The 17,612-nt window shown below is 42.1% G+C and overlaps 1 protein-coding gene across 1 annotated transcript in view; it reads right to left on the bottom strand.

Moving 5' to 3' along the window:
• Positions 1 to 17,612, bottom strand: part of LOC133533292 (clustered mitochondria protein homolog) — a 47,104-nt gene that overhangs the window by 7,884 nt on the left and 21,608 nt on the right. Inside the window, exons 9-22 of the mRNA XM_061872257.1 lie at positions 14,845 to 14,905; positions 12,158 to 12,294; positions 10,865 to 11,059; positions 9,843 to 10,055; positions 9,383 to 9,557; positions 8,020 to 8,125; positions 7,324 to 7,712; positions 6,620 to 6,822; positions 4,775 to 4,981; positions 4,080 to 4,313; positions 3,629 to 3,711; positions 3,274 to 3,403; positions 2,865 to 3,137; positions 2,260 to 2,385 (exon numbers count right to left, since the gene is read on the bottom strand). Of these exons, the coding sequence (XP_061728241.1) occupies positions 2,260 to 2,385; positions 2,865 to 3,137; positions 3,274 to 3,403; positions 3,629 to 3,711; positions 4,080 to 4,313; positions 4,775 to 4,981; positions 6,620 to 6,822; positions 7,324 to 7,712; positions 8,020 to 8,125; positions 9,383 to 9,557; positions 9,843 to 10,055; positions 10,865 to 11,059; positions 12,158 to 12,294; positions 14,845 to 14,905 (2,532 nt within the window). The remainder of the gene's footprint in view (positions 1 to 2,259; positions 2,386 to 2,864; positions 3,138 to 3,273; positions 3,404 to 3,628; positions 3,712 to 4,079; positions 4,314 to 4,774; positions 4,982 to 6,619; positions 6,823 to 7,323; positions 7,713 to 8,019; positions 8,126 to 9,382; positions 9,558 to 9,842; positions 10,056 to 10,864; positions 11,060 to 12,157; positions 12,295 to 14,844; positions 14,906 to 17,612) is intronic.

The raw sequence follows: 17,612 nt of genomic DNA, 5'->3' as shown, positions 1-17,612 counted from the left end.
CAGGTCCGTCCTCTAAGCGCGCTCCGCGCGGACTGAGCGGGGCGTCGCTGCTGCGTGATTTATACGTGTTTTAAAAAAATATAAATTTACGGCAATGTAGGTCCCATAGTTATGATTTTTTTTTTATCGGTTAACATAAAGTTACAGTTTGCTATAATATTATTTTTAAAGCAAAATATGCGTACAATTTGCGGAAAAAAATATAATAAAACCCTGTTTTCGCCAAAAAATGAAGAAAACTCGGAAGGTATTTTATCAGTTTTTTCAAATGAATCTTCGATTGTTAATCATTCCAGCCCCTCGTACGAGATATGTTGAATCAAATTGTAGTCATTCATGTAACAAATGATTCTTGTTTACAGCAAAATTGAGAACCGAAACGCCACATCTCACTGCAAAATTTGGAAAAGACTCCCAAAAAACTCATTAAAAAGAGGTTTAAAAGAGAAAATGAAAATTTGAACTGTTGGAGCCGCTAGTTTAGGAAACGATTATTTAAGTACGTTACCAGTTTTTGAATAAATACTAATAGTTACGTCGTAATCTTGAATGAAAAAGGAAGCATTTTACAAAATACGCTCGTCTGTAGGAATAAGGACTCTTAACAACATAGTTATAATGACCGCCGGTACCTAAAACTAGATAACTGCGAACTGCCACATTTAGGAGTTCATTACACCTATTGTTTTTCAGGACACGTTACGTTACGAAAGAAACTGAATGACTGACTGACTGACATATCAACGCACAGCCTAAACCGCTAGTTCTAGAGATTCCAAATTTGGCTCGTAGGTTCTTTAGAAGGTCTAGAAACTAAGAAAGGATTTTTCAAAATTCATCCCCTAAGGGGGGGGGGGGGGTGATATGGGGAAACAAGATTAGTTAGACTATTTTATTCGAAACTTTACAAGAGTATTCCTAACGATAAATGAGTGACAAAGTCTAAAAATCAACATGGGTATTATTTATATGGTTTATCGGGTCGCTCATTACGAAAATAACAACGATTTTAAAATCTAACGTTATGATATATATAATATAATATTATTATTTAATATTATAAATATATAAAAGAAGAAACTGACTGACTGACATATCAACGCACAGCCTAAACCGCTGGGTCTAGAGATTCCAAATTTACGTAGGTTCTTTACAAGGTCTAAGGTTGCACTAAGAAAGGATTTTTCAATGTTCACCCCCTAAGGGGGTGAAATGGGGGTCCAAAGTTTGTATGGGGAAACAAGATTAGTTAGACTATTTTATTCGAAACTTTAAAAGCGTATTCCTAACGATAAATGAGTAAACACGTGTGTTTCAAGTTTTGAGGATTCAACCCCTAACAGAGTAAGAGGGACCCCTTGACAAAGTGATAAAGTCTAAAAATCAACATGGGTATTATTTCTATGGTTTATCGAGTTGCTGATTACGAAAATCGCACGCTCTTACCGCTAGGCCACCAGCGCTTCGAAAATGGCATTGAATGATTTTAAAATTTAATATTGTCGACATGAATAATGTTGTATTTTTGCCAAATTGCAATTCAATCGGTCCAGTTGTTTCGAAGCAAATTGGTTGTAACAGATGGATTGACAGACAGCCACACGTGATCCTATAATGGTTCTTTTTAACTTTTGAGGTATGGAACGAGACCCGCGTTATCCTAATAGATACTTCGACAGTACTGTTTCTCCCACGGTCAGTTCTATGTGGCGTGCTCCCGTGTAAGTTCACCTCAAACTTTGGTTCTATTGCTACCACTTTCAAACATGGCTAAAAATGTTGTTTATAAGGAAGAACTTTAACAAGTATAAAGTTGTGGAATACTTCATGCATTTTTCAGAACATGATTCTAAGTCTAATAATCGCGGACAAACATACATACCTACATGCGTTCATACAAACATACGGGTCAAACTGAGAACCTTTTTTTTTGCTTTACGCGGGCTAAAGCTATTGTCTAATAACCCCTTTGGAAAACTCAGTCGCACCGCGGGGAAAGACTTCCGCCTAGGGTAGCTGTAGTGAAGTGCCCCCTAGGCGGTTTTTTATAAGTGTATTAACACTTTAGTGGAATCTTTATTCAATAGATGTCACGATAGGACTGAAGTAGGTGTAAGCAGATAAGACTGTATCGTCCGTAAAAAACGTACGTGTCTAACGCGATACTTCATTGTGTACGCTTCACCATGGTGCAAGGTCAAACCTAAACAGTCTCGACACATCACATGGCGACCCTGCCGCTGCAGGCCTACGACTTACATCGAGCAGCGCCATCTCCGGGTGGTTCTCGCCGCAGACGAGCAGCGCCAGGTAGCGCGCGCGGTACAGCAGCTTGAGCGCCGTGCTCACTTGCCCATTGGCGAAGCAGTACAGCGCCAGGTGAGACTGTAACGACACAAAGTTAACAATGTCAAGAAACAGTATCTAAAATTGACTTTTTGAAAGTAGAAAAAGATGATAGCAATTTCGACTTGTGTAGCTACCTAAATTCAAAAAAATCACGTACACATAATCTATGTATATATAATCTAACAGTATATAGATACTGATTCATATTTGGATGTACGTGATTCGCTTATATCTGCAAAGGGATGCAGGGTCAGGAACTCAGGATCAATACCACAGGCGTTTAGAACGCCTTTCTAATGAAGTATCTATATTGTAATAATATTCCTGATTGTATTATAGTAGACAGGAACCTCTACCAGAGTACCAAATTGGCCTGATAGTGATTCAATAATCAAACTCTCTTCAATATTAGTCATTTATATTTGTGGAACGATATTTTTGTCGTATTTGTAAGCAGAGTGATTGTATCATCTTGCCTTACATTCTGTGAACTCAATTTTGACCAGTATACTCACATATTCAGTAATAGTGTAAGGATGGTCGATGCCGTTGACCCTCTCGGACATGAGCACGGCCTTCTGCTGGTACGCCATCGCGTCCCTATGTTCGCCCGTCACGTAGCACAGTCGGGCGACCATCCGCAAGCACTGCGCGATCTCGCCGTGCATGGCTCCATATACGTTGTTGAGCAGGTTGAGGGCTTCCGCGATCAGTTCGTGGCCCTCGGATACGGAGCCCGCTTGGATTTTGTTTTGGCCCGTTGTGTAGAAATTGTAGGCGTCTGATGCCTGGAAAAGAAAAGGTTTATAATTTAAATTCACGTGTGCGTCATCTGCGGGTCTCGAGGGATTAAAAGTAAAAAAACACAATTCAGATATTTAAATCATTGGGTAGCTTTTTAAAAGTTAGTAAAATGATAATTACCCTAGGATTGATATGTTTGACTACGGGGAAGATATTCATAATGTCCGCGCTGGAGAATGTGGCTTTGTTCTTGCTGTCGAAGTCATATTCCCGCAACATAATTTGAAGTCCGACTTTCAATGCGAAAGACCTGTAAAAAATATGCCAAAAGGTCAGTGTCATAGCAGGTTCTGTCCCACTGACAGATAATATGTGATATGACGGTTTTATGGACATGAGTCATGCTTGTAGTACAAAAAACTAATATTAAAGCGCTATCCATATTAAAGCAGTACGAATCGGAAAAAAGAATCTGACAGCGGCTGAAATTTATGTTGAAACGCTAGAAATAATACCTAATTTGTGTGATACCAACCTGAGAAGTGATATTTTTTGTAGGCCGTGTTTTTCAATAATATTATCCATATTATCGGCAGCCAATTCATAACCCCAATACGCCTGGAAACAGAAATAAATGTTTTGTTACTCTATTACAATGTAGGCTTAACGAAATATGTTTGAAAAACCCTCCTCGCTTGACTTATTATCAACCCCTTGACCCTTTTCCACGTATCTTATCGTCGTTCCTAGAGACGGGCCCCGACGGAACGCGTCGGACAATATCCCCTTACCCCCTTATTCATAAACGTGTACTAAAGTTACGATGCCGCTAATCATCGTTTGTCCCTTTCCGACGTATTAGCATGATGGAAAGGGAAAAACGATGATTAGCGGCATCGTAACTTTAGTACACGTTTATGAATAAGGGGGTTAGGGAATAATTTCTTAAGTGCACGGGACTCGCAACATAATAGTAAAATGTTCACCTTGAGCTCCTGCTTGATCTGCGCGAACAGCGCCTTGGGCGTGAGGCTCTGCCACTCGGGCAGCGGGCCGGCGGGCGCGGCGGGCGCGGCGCGGCGCGGGCGGCGGCCGCCACGCTGGCGCCCGCGCGCCGGCGCCAGCGTGGCGGCGCCCGACACCGCCGGCGCCGCGCACGCGCCCAGCAGGCAGTTCAGGAAGTGCGCCACGCCGGACCCGATGCACATCGGCTCGCAACCCTGCAATGTTGATCAACGTTACCTTGCGCACGATTAACCGTAACTCGGAGGTTTGGTAGACCCATTCTAATTTACCTCCCCGGTTTAGGACACTAAATACAGTTCAGTATACATAAATGTGTCCTTAAATATTTTATATTAAGAAATATTTAGGTCATTAACCATTTGCACGCCTCGCCTTTACTATAAGCTAATATATAAGAATATACAAAGCGCCAACGTAAACCTTATCGAAATGCACGAAGGTTGATATTAGACTGTAACCGAACGAACCAGTTGACATTTATGACAATCAAAAGATAAAAAATGTCTTAAACCGGCACTGGCATTCTCAAATGGAAATAAAAATATCATAATGCTTCTCCGGCAATTTGTAAAACCACAGTCAGCGCGTCTTTCGCCGTTCACACATGGCGACCCTACCAGTTGAGCCCAGAACGAAGCATACGGCGTGTTGTTACCTGCAGGTAGGCAGTGTAGAGATGCTTGGCGGCGCGCAGCACGAGCTCGCCGACGGCGATGGCGTGCAGGTACTGCAGCGCGGCGACGGGCTTGAGCGCGGCGGCCACGCGGCCCAGGTAGCGCACGTTGATGCCGCGCGCGTGCAGCGCCTCCGCCAGCCCCGCGCCGTCCATGGGCGCCGCCTGCTGCTCCAGGCATTCGCGAACCTGTACAATACACCGATCAATAAGCTATTTTATTTTTAGCCGCTCAAGTATTGCGAGATCTATGCGACTTGCCAAAAATTCAGTATATTTTTTTAAATATAAACCTGCGAAATATTACTGATAAACCTGACATTTTCAGTGAGAGACGGCGTCGATAGGCCTTGTATGTGCTATGGTCCAAAAGAAGCGGACGTCGAACTCGGACTCCTTTAGGGTGGATACAGTTGTATCTACTCACAAAGGCGAGTATCTGTGTAGTGAGCAGGAAGGCGGCGGCCTCCTTGACGAGGTGGCGCTGGCGCGCCAGCGAGCCGGGCGGCGCGGCGTGGCGGATGCCGGCCGAGTACACGTCGGGGTTGAAGCGCACGTCGAACTCGGACTCCTTCAGGGAGGATACAGTTGTATCTACTCACAAAGGCGGGTATCTGTGTAGTGAGCAGGAAGGCGGCGGCCTCCTTGACGAGGTGGCGCTGGCGCGCCAGCGAGCCGGGCGGCGCGGCGTGGCGGATGCCGGCCGAGTACACGTCGGGGTTGAAGCGCACGTCGAACTCGGACTCCTTCAGGGAGGATACAGTTGTATCTACTCACAAAGGCGGGTATCTGTGTAGTGAGCAGGAAGGCGGCGGCCTCCTTGACGAGGTGGCGCTGGCGCGCCAGCGAGCCGGGCGGCGCGGCGTGGCGGATGCCGGCCGAGTACACGTCGGGGTTGAAGCGCACGTCGAACTCGGACTCCTTCAGGGAGGATACAGTTGTATCTACTCACAAAGGCGGGTATCTGTGTAGTGAGCAGGAAGGCGGCGGCCTCCTTGACGAGGTGGCGCTGGCGCGCCAGCGAGCCGGGCGGCGCGGCGTGGCGGATGCCGGCCGAGTACACGTCGGGGTTGAAGCGCACGTCGAACTCGGACTCCTTCAGGGAGGATACAGTTGTATCTACTCACAAAGGCGGGTATCTGTGTAGTGAGCAGGAAGGCGGCGGCCTCCTTGACGAGGTGGCGCTGGCGCGCCAGCGAGCCGGGCGGCGCGGCGTGGCGGATGCCGGCCGAGTACACGTCGGGGTTGAAGCGCACGTCGAACTCGGACTCCTTCAGGGAGGATACAGTTGTATCTACTCACAAAGGCGGGTATCTGTGTAGTGAGCAGGAAGGCGGCGGCCTCCTTGACGAGGTGGCGCTGGCGCGCCAGCGAGCCGGGCGGCGCGGCGTGGCGGATGCCGGCCGAGTACACGTCGGGGTTGAAGCGCACGTCGAACTCGGACTCCTTCAGGGAGGATACAGTTGTATCTACTCACAAAGGCGGGTATCTGTGTAGTGAGCAGGAAGGCGGCGGCCTCCTTGACGAGGTGGCGCTGGCGCGCCAGCGAGCCGGGCGGCGCGGCGTGGCGGATGCCGGCCGAGTACACGTCGGGGTTGAAGCGCACGTCGAACTCGGACTCCTTCAGGGAGGATACAGTTGTATCTACTCACAAAGGCGGGTATCTGTGTAGTGAGCAGGAAGGCGGCGGCCTCCTTGACGAGGTGGCGCTGGCGCGCCAGCGAGCCGGGCGGCGCGGCGTGGCGGATGCCGGCCGAGTACACGTCGGGGTTGAAGCGCACGTCGAACTCGGACTCCTTCAGGGAGGATACAGTTGTATCTACTCACAAAGGCGGGTATCTGTGTAGTGAGCAGGAAGGCGGCGGCCTCCTTGACGAGGTGGCGCTGGCGCGCCAGCGAGCCGGGCGGCGCGGCGTGGCGGATGCCGGCCGAGTACACGTCGGGGTTGAAGCGCACGTCGAACTCGGACTCCTTCAGGGAGGATACGGCGCGAGCCGCTGCTGCCACTACTGCGCGGGAGCGCCCGCCTGCTAAATGACAAAAAAAAACAATAAAAATCGGACGATTAAAAGGGTGAAACTATACCTCGCCTGACGCACAGGGAAACCTACCGCGAAAACCGAAATCGCAAATTGTGGGGATCCTTCTCTTTTACCCTCGGTAAGACGTAATTAGAGTGACAGAGAAAAATGCCCGCAATTTGCCGGGTCCACACTGAGCAAGCGGACCCGGCTATTGACGAACTTCGATTTTCGCGATTATAGCCCCAGTCACAGATGTTTTTAGCGCAAGGCCCGTCAAAGCGCACATTGGTCAGACGCGTGCATAAAATGGGATAATCGCAAAGGTGCGTACGAGAGCCGAATATATGAAGTAAATAACAATTAGAAAAGTTTTCATCTCCTATGGTATAAATTAAAACAGGGAGTTCAATGATTTCTACAAGAATGCAAAAAAGTAAACGTATTTTTTCTACGACACACTAAAATATACTCGAAACTACAGCAAATACGACGAAAAAATTTACTTACTGTCACTTTCTTCCTTGTCCTTATCGCCGCAGATAGAATCAGTAATGCTTTCTACAATCTTCTTAGCGACATCAGTGTCGATATCGGAATAATTCTCATTCAACAATAAATCATCCTCCTTGGCTTTATCGGTATCTTTCTCAACCTTAACCTCTTCTTTTTTGGCACTTTCCTTTTCTTTTTTATCCTTTTTCTTGTCTTTGGCTTCTTTCTCCTGGCTCTTCTTGTCGCGTTTAGTCTCCGGCTCTTTGGTTTCCTTGGGCGGCTCTTTGTCCTCGGGCTCTTTGCCGGCTTCGATTGGTTTGGCGTCGCCGGAGTCGCGCTGACGCTTGGCGCTGAGCTGCTGCAGGTGGAACGCTGCGTAGCGGATGAACATGAAGTAACGGGCCCTGGTGACAATGATAATCACTTCAGTAATGTCACTAAAATGTACACAGTGAGATATGAGTTTATTACCATTATAATATTATTCGATTTTTTTATTAGATGGTTAAAGAGGAAATTAAATATCTGTCAAAAAATAGTGATTAAAGTAGCAGAAGACTGTTTTTACCTTTTTCTTTAAATTCTGCGTTCGTATGATTGATGTTATTTTACTAAAAAAAGTATCATCGATCGTTTCAAAATAACTAACTATGTATGTATCAGTTGTAATTATGTAGTACTGTTACAAGTCTAAACGAAAACCGTACTTACTCAACGAAACTATCAACTAATTCCTGCCTAAGGCAACACAATTTGTGCTTGTGGATAATAGGGAAGCCCATTGCTTTGATGTCTTCTCTTAACTCGTCGTCTTCAACTGGAAAGGAAACGTCGCATTTAGATACAGTCGACTCTAGTTAATACCATCGATAATTAGAACCTCTTTATAGTTGGAAGTTATCACGGGTTCCCAAGAACGTGTCTTAATATTTCGAAAAATATCAATACATTTTGAAGCACTTCGTAATTCGAACAAAAAAAATCATCTCTACGTAACAAAACGACGCGTTAATTCGAACACATAGGCGTCACTGTTTTAAAAAAAAAAAACACTTTGCCTTTGACAAACATTCGACAATTCAAAGTTATCAAATTGCAAAGGTATGTACCCTACATTTTGAGACAATTTTAAACTTGTATCCTCGTTGCACGAGCATTTGTTATTGTAATGATTAGTTTGACACACACTTCCGTAATAATTAGTTCACACTGATGAAAAAGCATTTCAGGCACTATTTCTGACAATGTGCTTTGAAGCAAACTAATATTACAGACTTCTTCCGAATCCGAAAGACTAATCATTAATTCACATTACTTATGTATGTACATGTATCTAACTAATCATTTGATATTGTAAAAAAATATTAATAAATAATAATTGATTACTACTCAAGTCGAACTCTCATATTTTTTCTCTTAAAATTTTTGATCCTTTTGATATTTCAAACTCTCGATAATTCGTAATATTTTAAAAGTCCTTCGAATTTAGAATTAACGAGAGTCGAGTGTAGTGGTAAAACACTTATTGAAGACTTTGAAAGCACAGCGTTATTATTAAAAACTATGTAAATTATTACCTATGTTTATTACCAAAACTGAGCGAATTTCTAGTTACTACTAACAACGAAATCGTGGCCTCGCTAGATAGCTTTTTAGAGCTATGATTATGAGACAACAGTGGGTCTGTCATGCCACATCGCTGCGTGAAATCGGAAGGCGGTCTTCAAACTGGATGCGAATTCGCACGGCACTCCGGTGTGCGACAGGTCGCGTATTTTTTGCATGTTTTTTTATAAGATTTTTCCGAGTATTACATAGAATTATACAAAACTGAGACAGCAATTGTAAGTAATTCAGCATTAAATATGCTTTTAACCCATATATATGAATAATAAGGGATCTGTACCTATAGCTTTATGACTTGACTAAGTACAACTAAATACAATTGAAATGTATTTTGAGTTTTGATTATTAAAAAAAAATAGTAAGCAATGGAGTTCTACGTTGGCCTAAATGCCCTAGGACTTAAGTTTAAACAAAGACTTGCCGAGTGAGAATGAACCTTATTACGTACGCTGTAAGAAGTTGACGTCGGGCGGGAAGGTGCGCAGCAGGTCGAGGATGTAGTGGCGGCCGTCGTTGCCGATGATGCCCTTGCACTCCACGCTCGAGCACAGTTCGACTGTCTCGCCGTTGGCACTGGTTACGGAGTGCGGCATTATCTTCAGCTGTTGACCGGCTTTGCTGAGCTGTACGCAAAAAATATGACCGTTATGTAATATGATTCAGTGTTTATAAATTACAGAGGTCTGACCATCAATAGACTCGGTCGTATCTGCTCAAAACACCCTAAGTCCTTGCTGGAAATTCTATTGATATACACGGAGACAGATCAATGTGTATTAACCGCCATTAAATAAAAACTTCTGTATCTTAAATTTAATTAGATAAAAATGGAACTAAATGATTTATACGAGTACCACAGACCGGTCTGGGCATTTATGTGTCAGATTTATTTTATCAAGTGTACTCACCAGCTCCATATACTTGGGGTGCGAGAGCACGGTGGTGCCGAAGTCGATGCTGCCGTAGACGACGCTCTGTTCCTGCTCCTTCTCAAGGATGCCGGGGATGATGGACTGCGCGGTGACGCGGTAGCCGCGGTAGTCCACCACCACGGTGCCGAGCGTGTGCAGCCCGGGGGTGTCCACGGCGCTGTATACGCGGACTCCTTGGAGGTCGTTGCGCTACAAGCGTGTTCAACTTAAATTACTTCGAAATAATAAGAAAGGCTGTGATCTAAAATTAAAGGGAGTTTTATCGGGAGGTGATCTTACTGGCAGAACAGCCACCGGGGCCTAGTTCTTGAACAATATTAATTCATACACTTTTTCTTAGCCTTCTAGTTGATAAATAGTACCTATTAGGTTTTACTATAACAACACACTGGTTGGTCTAACACCGTTAGAGAAATGACTATACCAGAAGTGGCGATGGCTAAGCTGTAGGGCTACAGCTAGGGCTATAGTCATAAAGGGATTAATGTTTCCTAAGAGGACCGAGTCCAACTGAGCGCAGTTAGAAATTGAGTTAAAATATCTGGATAGTCAGCTTAGAGCTTAACCTTTTGAACGCCAGATTGCAAATGAGCCTTCCCTTCAGAGGTTTTCCCGAGGGTCTACAGTATGGGGTTCTTCAAAAAAGGAATGTACAGGTTTTTAAAGGGTCGGCAACGCGCATGTAACACTTCTGGAGTTGCAGGCGTCCATAGGCTGCGGAGGCTACCATCAGGCAGGCCGTATGCTTGTTTGCCACCGTCGTGGTATTTAAAAAAATGAATATGCTGTGCCCCAAACGCCAGGCAATCGCGATTATTTAAGCGAAATTAAATTTAACGGAGTCCCACGTAAGTCCCTTGTCTTGGCGAAACTGTCGGCTGTAGCCGTCGTCGGCAAGACTTTCCGATGACGGCCACAGCTGACTGTGGCGGTCAAAAGGTTAAGTAGAGTGTATAAAGATACTCTCAACCATAAGTTTACATTGCGTAAGCACTTACCGGCGCGACGAAAGCGGCCGCATCTCCTCCCAAGTCCTTGTAGTGATCGCGCACATCGAAGCCCAGCGAGAAGAAGATGTTGTTCCATATGAACATCTGCATTTTGGGCTCCTCGCCGGGGTTGATGGCCATCACGTTCCCGTCCACGACCGCCATGGCGCCGCGCGTCGCCGCCGCTACGAAGTCGCTGTGAACCTGGGGTAAATAAATAAATATTATAGGACATTGTTGCGAATGCAACTTATTATTATATAAAAATATTCCCAATGCAGTAGCTAAACGCAGCCGTCGGGCTCGTATTCGGAGGCCTTTCAAAAGCACCAATAGGAGCACATATTTTGTATCGCCTCCAATTAGAAGCACCTAAATTTAAACCGCCTTTTGTGACGATCAAATATTGCAAATCACTCTTTCATCATCCTCCCATACTATCAACACCCACTTTCTACATTTAACCGTTTTGGCAAGAACCCTTGTTAACCAGTACCTTTTGGAAAATTATACTTCACTTCATTATAAATCAATGTTTTATTTGAGTCGTCGAGATCCTGACCTGCACGGCGGTTACCAGACATAATTACACAAATTGACTAAGTCCCACGGCTAAATAATAAGGCTTGTGTTGTGGGTACTTAGACAACAACATATATTTATTTATTTATTTTACTTACATGGAGAACCAACAGCTATAACTATGCTAATAACAACATAAATGGTGACACAGAGCCAATTAATATATGTATTATGATGTTTTATATATTATATATATAAAACATCATAATACATAGAAAACATCATGACTCAGGAACATACATCCATGCTCATCACACAAATAAATGCTCTTACCAGGATTTGAACCCGGGACCATCGGCTTCATAGGCAGGGTCACCACAAGACCAGACAGGTCGTCAAATAAGTAGGCATCGGTATATGCATAGTTGCATATGTATAAAGCTCCCAGAAGTTTCTGAGCAAGTAGCATGCATTAAAGATTTCCATTTTAGAAAATTCCCCTTAGGAAATCGTAAGATAAAGATCTTACCATCCATAAGAGTATATTCCGTTCACTCATCACAAGTAAGCAGTCAAAATCAGTGGACCTGGACACATTACAGCCTTTATACCAAATCTAACTAAACCTAAAGAAAACATATTGTTGATGCGACAGAAGCAAAAACGAATATTTTAATCCTTTTCCATTCTCGTACTCGCAATTTAGCTCACTGATAATGACGAGCACTTTTTCTTCACAGTAAGTTGGATTGGATGGAACATATCATATTGTTTGCTTACCTTAAAAATAGCCCTCTCGCGAAGCAGCCGCTCGGGCAACGTGCCGCGAGGCAGCTCGCGAGTGGTCTGCAGCTCCTCGTTCCAGTCGCGCGTCTGCCCCGGGATGTGCTCTTCGTAGCCGAGCTTTGACGAAAATGCTGCGAAAATGAACCCTTATTAAAGATCAGATAACAGGATAGGTATAGGTTACGCAAGCTCCATGTCGCAAAAGTAAAATTGTCAGTCATAATGGTTGGATTTTTGTGATCTATCTAACGTGTACGATACTTGGTAGAAAATACCAAAATATCCGGTATGTCTAGTACTTGCAAGTTGCGACTAATGTTTGGGGCAGCGGGGTGTCACTAGTGTCACTACGCGGTTTAGGTATATTTGGCCGGCGCGCCTCCCGGGCAGGCGTATAGCAGCGGGCTGCCGCTCGGCTCGCACGATCACGATAGTCGTGTCACGTGGCGCTCGCGCAAATTTGAAAATACACAATGGATTCGAAACCTAAATCTCGATCTAATCCGTATAAAAGATATTGTTCTGTTTACTGATGTCTGAATAAACGGAAGAACAAGGAAGCAGATATAACATTTTTTTAAATTCTGGTCGATATTGAAAGTTAAGTCATTTTGATGAATTTAAACCATAACATAAATGCTCATTAATCAAATTCGATAACATTTTGATTAGTTTTGTTTGCATAAAACTAAAGCGCTTTAGACCAAATTAAAATGAATTATGCATTCCTAAGCTTAGACTAGGTAAATACCTACTTCTAAGAATTTTTCAATAACCTGGGGGGTAAGGCACCTAAGGCTAAGGCTATTAAGCACCTACTAAATTATTCCTTATGAATAACTTATAGGTACACACATATATCAACAACAATGTATCACAAAATGTTAAACAAGAAGGTATGTACCTATAATTACGTCGTCAAGTAGGTTGATGATTGATATAGTCTAAGAGCTAGTGACCTTTTCGCGAATCGTACTTTCTTTTCAACAATTTCGACATTCACACAACAAAACATATTTTTCACCACACCCGCTCGTAAAGGCTAATTTTACCCTTTAAAAACAGTGAGTAAAGTTGCATTTTATCCTCTAGATTTTATTTTGATTTATTGTTCACGCGTTAATTAGCTTGTTGGATAGACTAATAATACTTAAACGATTATATTGAACAATAAATATTACATATACTTAATTAATATTTATTATATATATTACATGTAATAAAAATTGCTGCAATGAAAACAAATTGTAGTTTCCTCGCATAGGTGTGGTTAAATATTAATTATTTATTATACAAGGGGGCAAAGTTGTTGTTTAACTTCTTGTGATTATATTGAGACCCGAGGCAGCGAAAGATTTCAAAATTGATCCACGAGCGTAGCGAGTGGTTCAAATAGTGGAATTTTGAGCGTGTGAGGGCCTCGAAACACGAGAGGTTGAACAAATTTTGCCACCGAGTGCCTTCTCAGGAAAGAAATGAGTACGTTCAAAAATTAGGGAATGCATTTACACACAATTTTAAGCCATTACAGCTAGGTGATTGCCATGTTCGTGTTTCCCTGGGGACTATTTATTAAGATTGTATATTTTCAACTCTGAGATTTAATAATCGAACTTTTAAATTGGGGATAAATCAATGAAATAATACTTAAAAGTAAAACAATTAAAAGATAATGTAATATACACATTTGATTTTTGTACCTATTTGTATTTTATTTCGTTACAAATACTCAGTTAAACGCCCACCGGTCCGATAAACTAACTTAACAATTAACATAATTAAGTTGCCAGCTCTTAGACTATGATTATGGCGCGTCGTCTTGGAAGCAAGCGTAAAGGCGGCGGCGCCCGATCGGTTCGCATTTCTTCTTTAGTTCCCGGAGTCCTTACTTAGTAAAAGTTCTGTACGGTAGTACTATTAGTTATTCTGTGTTTGGGGTAACTTGTTTTTCAAATGACCCATTTCGCGAAAATATCAGTTTCCGTATTGTTTTACGTATGACAAAGTTCCAAACACCGGAAATTTTAATAGTTTCAATTAATACTTTTTGATTTATTTCCAAACGTTACTAACTGTCGTGCTCGCAAAATGCCCCCTCGAGTGCGGTGTATGATAAAGATGTAACTAATAGGAACCTTAGACTGCTTTAAATAAACCTAACCGTAAAAGATAAATAAACCTTCAACTCAAATCGTATGTGAAATAACAATAACAATCTAATAGTTTAGGGAAAGTACCAAAGCTGGAATCATCAAACACAAACCTTTGTGGTAGAGGGAAATAACAATATCACATAAATACCTACTAAATGGGAAAGTCCCGAGTTAGAAATCCCTAAATATCTTTCTTTAATGGTGTATTGTACATCATGCGTAAATAGATTTCTCAATCGGATACTAAATGGTTATGGTTCGTAAATTTGCATACACCGTGTTTTCTCTGTATTCATTACTAAAAAAAATTCAATACATAATGCGAATGCAACTCATTAGTTGATGTACATATTAATCCCACCAGTAAATGACGTAATCCTGTATCATATTGGTATACATTATGATTGACACGCATAATTAAACCACTCAGTCACTCAGTGTAAAAACACTCAACTGACCTACGGTGTACCTTATGTCTTTGGAAATAAGGTTCACGATATGTCAATGAACAGTGGAAGAGGTACTTACTGTCCTCTGCGCGTATCGCGTCCACTGTGTGGTCGAGCATAGGCGACGCCCATTGATACACCTGAAAAGATAAGGCGGATCAGATGCAAGTGTCATTGCACCGTTGAAATACAATACTGAATAAGATATGCACTATTATTCAGTGTTTTTTTGACGGTTTGTCGTGCACATATTATCGCATAGCAATAGCGGAGTAGTATAAGTAGCTATTGAGGATTGTGAAACTGTCAGATGTTGTGATAGTTATTACATAGTTACACAGTAGTACATACATAGTTACATAGTAGTAGTTACATAGTTACAGTAGTAGTGTGTTATTCTAGTTGATTTAATAGGCTATGCAGTCAATTCTATACATTACACTGTTAGTGCAAGTATGCCGCGACAGAATGTCGGCGTGCAAGAGATAGACTATATATTTTCTCTTTGAGACTTTATTAATTAGAAAACGACCAAGACATGTCGCTAGGCGCTTTTTACAAATCAATAAGCCAATGTAAATATCAAGCCTATTATTTACATAACACCTCAAAACGTTATCTTTAAGGTGGTTCGATTTTCATACAAAAAACAATCGCTATTTATTTATTAATTACACAATATTATTACATAAATAGTTGCGCATCTATCTACTTTCGAATATTCATTTGCGCTAAATTAATAGAAAAACTTTGTTTCATACAGAAATCATGCAATAATCAACGTTATATTTTTATAAATTTTACTCATGTGTGTGTGACAAATGTCGTGTACAAATACATTGCGGCGTTGCCACTCCATGCATCGGCGCGACGTTGCGATGTTTGACGCGTTTTTAGCTGACTCTGTCGACACTGACACTCAGTGTGACCAGGCGTACGATAATTGTCGTACATGTACGATAATTTGGGCCCCGGTATGACGTAATGTTCCAAAGAGCATTATCGTACACTAAAGTACTATAATTTCAGCCCTTGGATGATGCCACCTTAAAAGTCTAGTAATTTGAAGCAAAATATGACACTTTCACTCAGAAATAGGCTAAAATTAGTTTCCTTTGGGTGTTCGGCTCCTTGGTGTAAGTTTAAAGTTTAAAATGTCACAACTTCCTGTATACCGTTTGAGTCTATCCCAAAAATACACAAACATAAACAGATTTTTTGCGCAATTTAGACGAAAATTGTCTTTTTTTTATTATTAATTGGAAATTTAAGCTTATTTTGCTAGACATTTTTAGGGGCTGCCTTTTTGATTGGCGTACGATATTTTTTTCAACGGTACAATAATATTGACATTCGAGTACGATAATTCTCTTCCGCTCACCTGGCAACACTGCTGAAACTTGACAGGACCTGGGGGCCTACCGCGAAAACCTAAATTCGCAAATTGCGGGGATCTTTCTCTTTTACTCTCACTAAGACGTAATTAGAGTGACAGAGAAAAATGCCCGAAATTGACGAATTTCGATTTTCCCGGTAGCCGCCCTGGTGCTTGAGGTACTTGATAGAAAACAACGCTGCCGCATGTTCTGAATTGTGATTTTATGTGTTTTTGGATTGAAAATGATAGCAACGTCTAAATCAAGCTACAAAAATCATCGATATTCTAGTCCGCGAAAAACCAGGAAAAGTGTAACTGTAATTGGAGTCTACAAAAATGACCAATTCATAGAAAATATGACCTAGAAACTAGTTCACTTTTATAAAACTCAATTTTGCCCGAGATTGTACTTAGGCGAATACCTAAGGGAGCTAAGTGTATTGATCTTGAATAATTAGTTGGCTAATACATATATGACTCCAACATGATATGGACATTTACATCATAACTATTATACCTAGTTGGTTACTAAGTTCTGTTACTCGATTTCTTTCTTTCTTCCTAGCGTTGTCCCAGCATATTGCCACGGCTCAATGGAGCTTGGGGTCCGCTTTGACAACTAATCCCAAGATTTGGCGTAGGCACTAGTTTTTACGAAAGCCACTGCCATTGCCATCTGACCTTCCAACCCAGAGGGTAAAACTAAGCCTTGTTGGGATTAGTCCAGTTTCCTCACGATGTTTTCCTTCACCGAAAAGCGACTGGTAAATATCAAATGGTATCTGTTCTGAAGTTCTGTTACTCGATTTGCAACCTCTTTATTTCCGTTAAAACAAATGCTACCGAAAAAATAAAATATTACATAATGTGGTGGATTTGTGAGCTATAATTATATACCACACATAACGCTTATCTCGTCGTATCTATAATGAATTGGGGCCTAAAAGAGAATCGTATTCCAATTTTTTGAAACGCTTGTATTACTTTCTATATTAACTAAAAGTTGCCCTAAAATTCAGCTTTTATACTAAAAATGGCTTTAAATATGTTAAATTAACAAAATATATTTTGACAGATGCTTTCGCGCCCAAAACGCTCTTTGAAAATTGTGTGACGTCACAGTTTATGGTTTGACACATAACTACATACACACGTAGAAGATACGAACTGTCAACTGATATTTGTCATTTGTTGTTAATCGCCTAACTGTCAACAGTGTCAATCCGAGAGTTGTGACGTCATCAGAATCTTCAATGACGTTTCGAGTTTGGTCACGTGACGTGTGCCAAAAGATATTTTAAATTCAATATTTACAAAAATATGGTCATTATAGGTCCCCTAAAAGTAGTTTAACATGTTCTTATAATCCAAAAGAATTTATTGGGATACAATTATGCCCTAAGATTTGTAGATGGAAACAACCCTATTGCGTTGCACAAATGTGGGCACCCGCCAAACATGATTTTGGG

This window comes from Cydia pomonella, unplaced genomic scaffold, assembly GCF_033807575.1.
Source record: "Cydia pomonella isolate Wapato2018A unplaced genomic scaffold, ilCydPomo1 PGA_scaffold_148, whole genome shotgun sequence".
Taxonomy (NCBI): Eukaryota; Metazoa; Arthropoda; class Insecta; order Lepidoptera; family Tortricidae; genus Cydia; species Cydia pomonella.
This window is presented reverse-complemented; position numbering and strand designations above follow the sequence as displayed.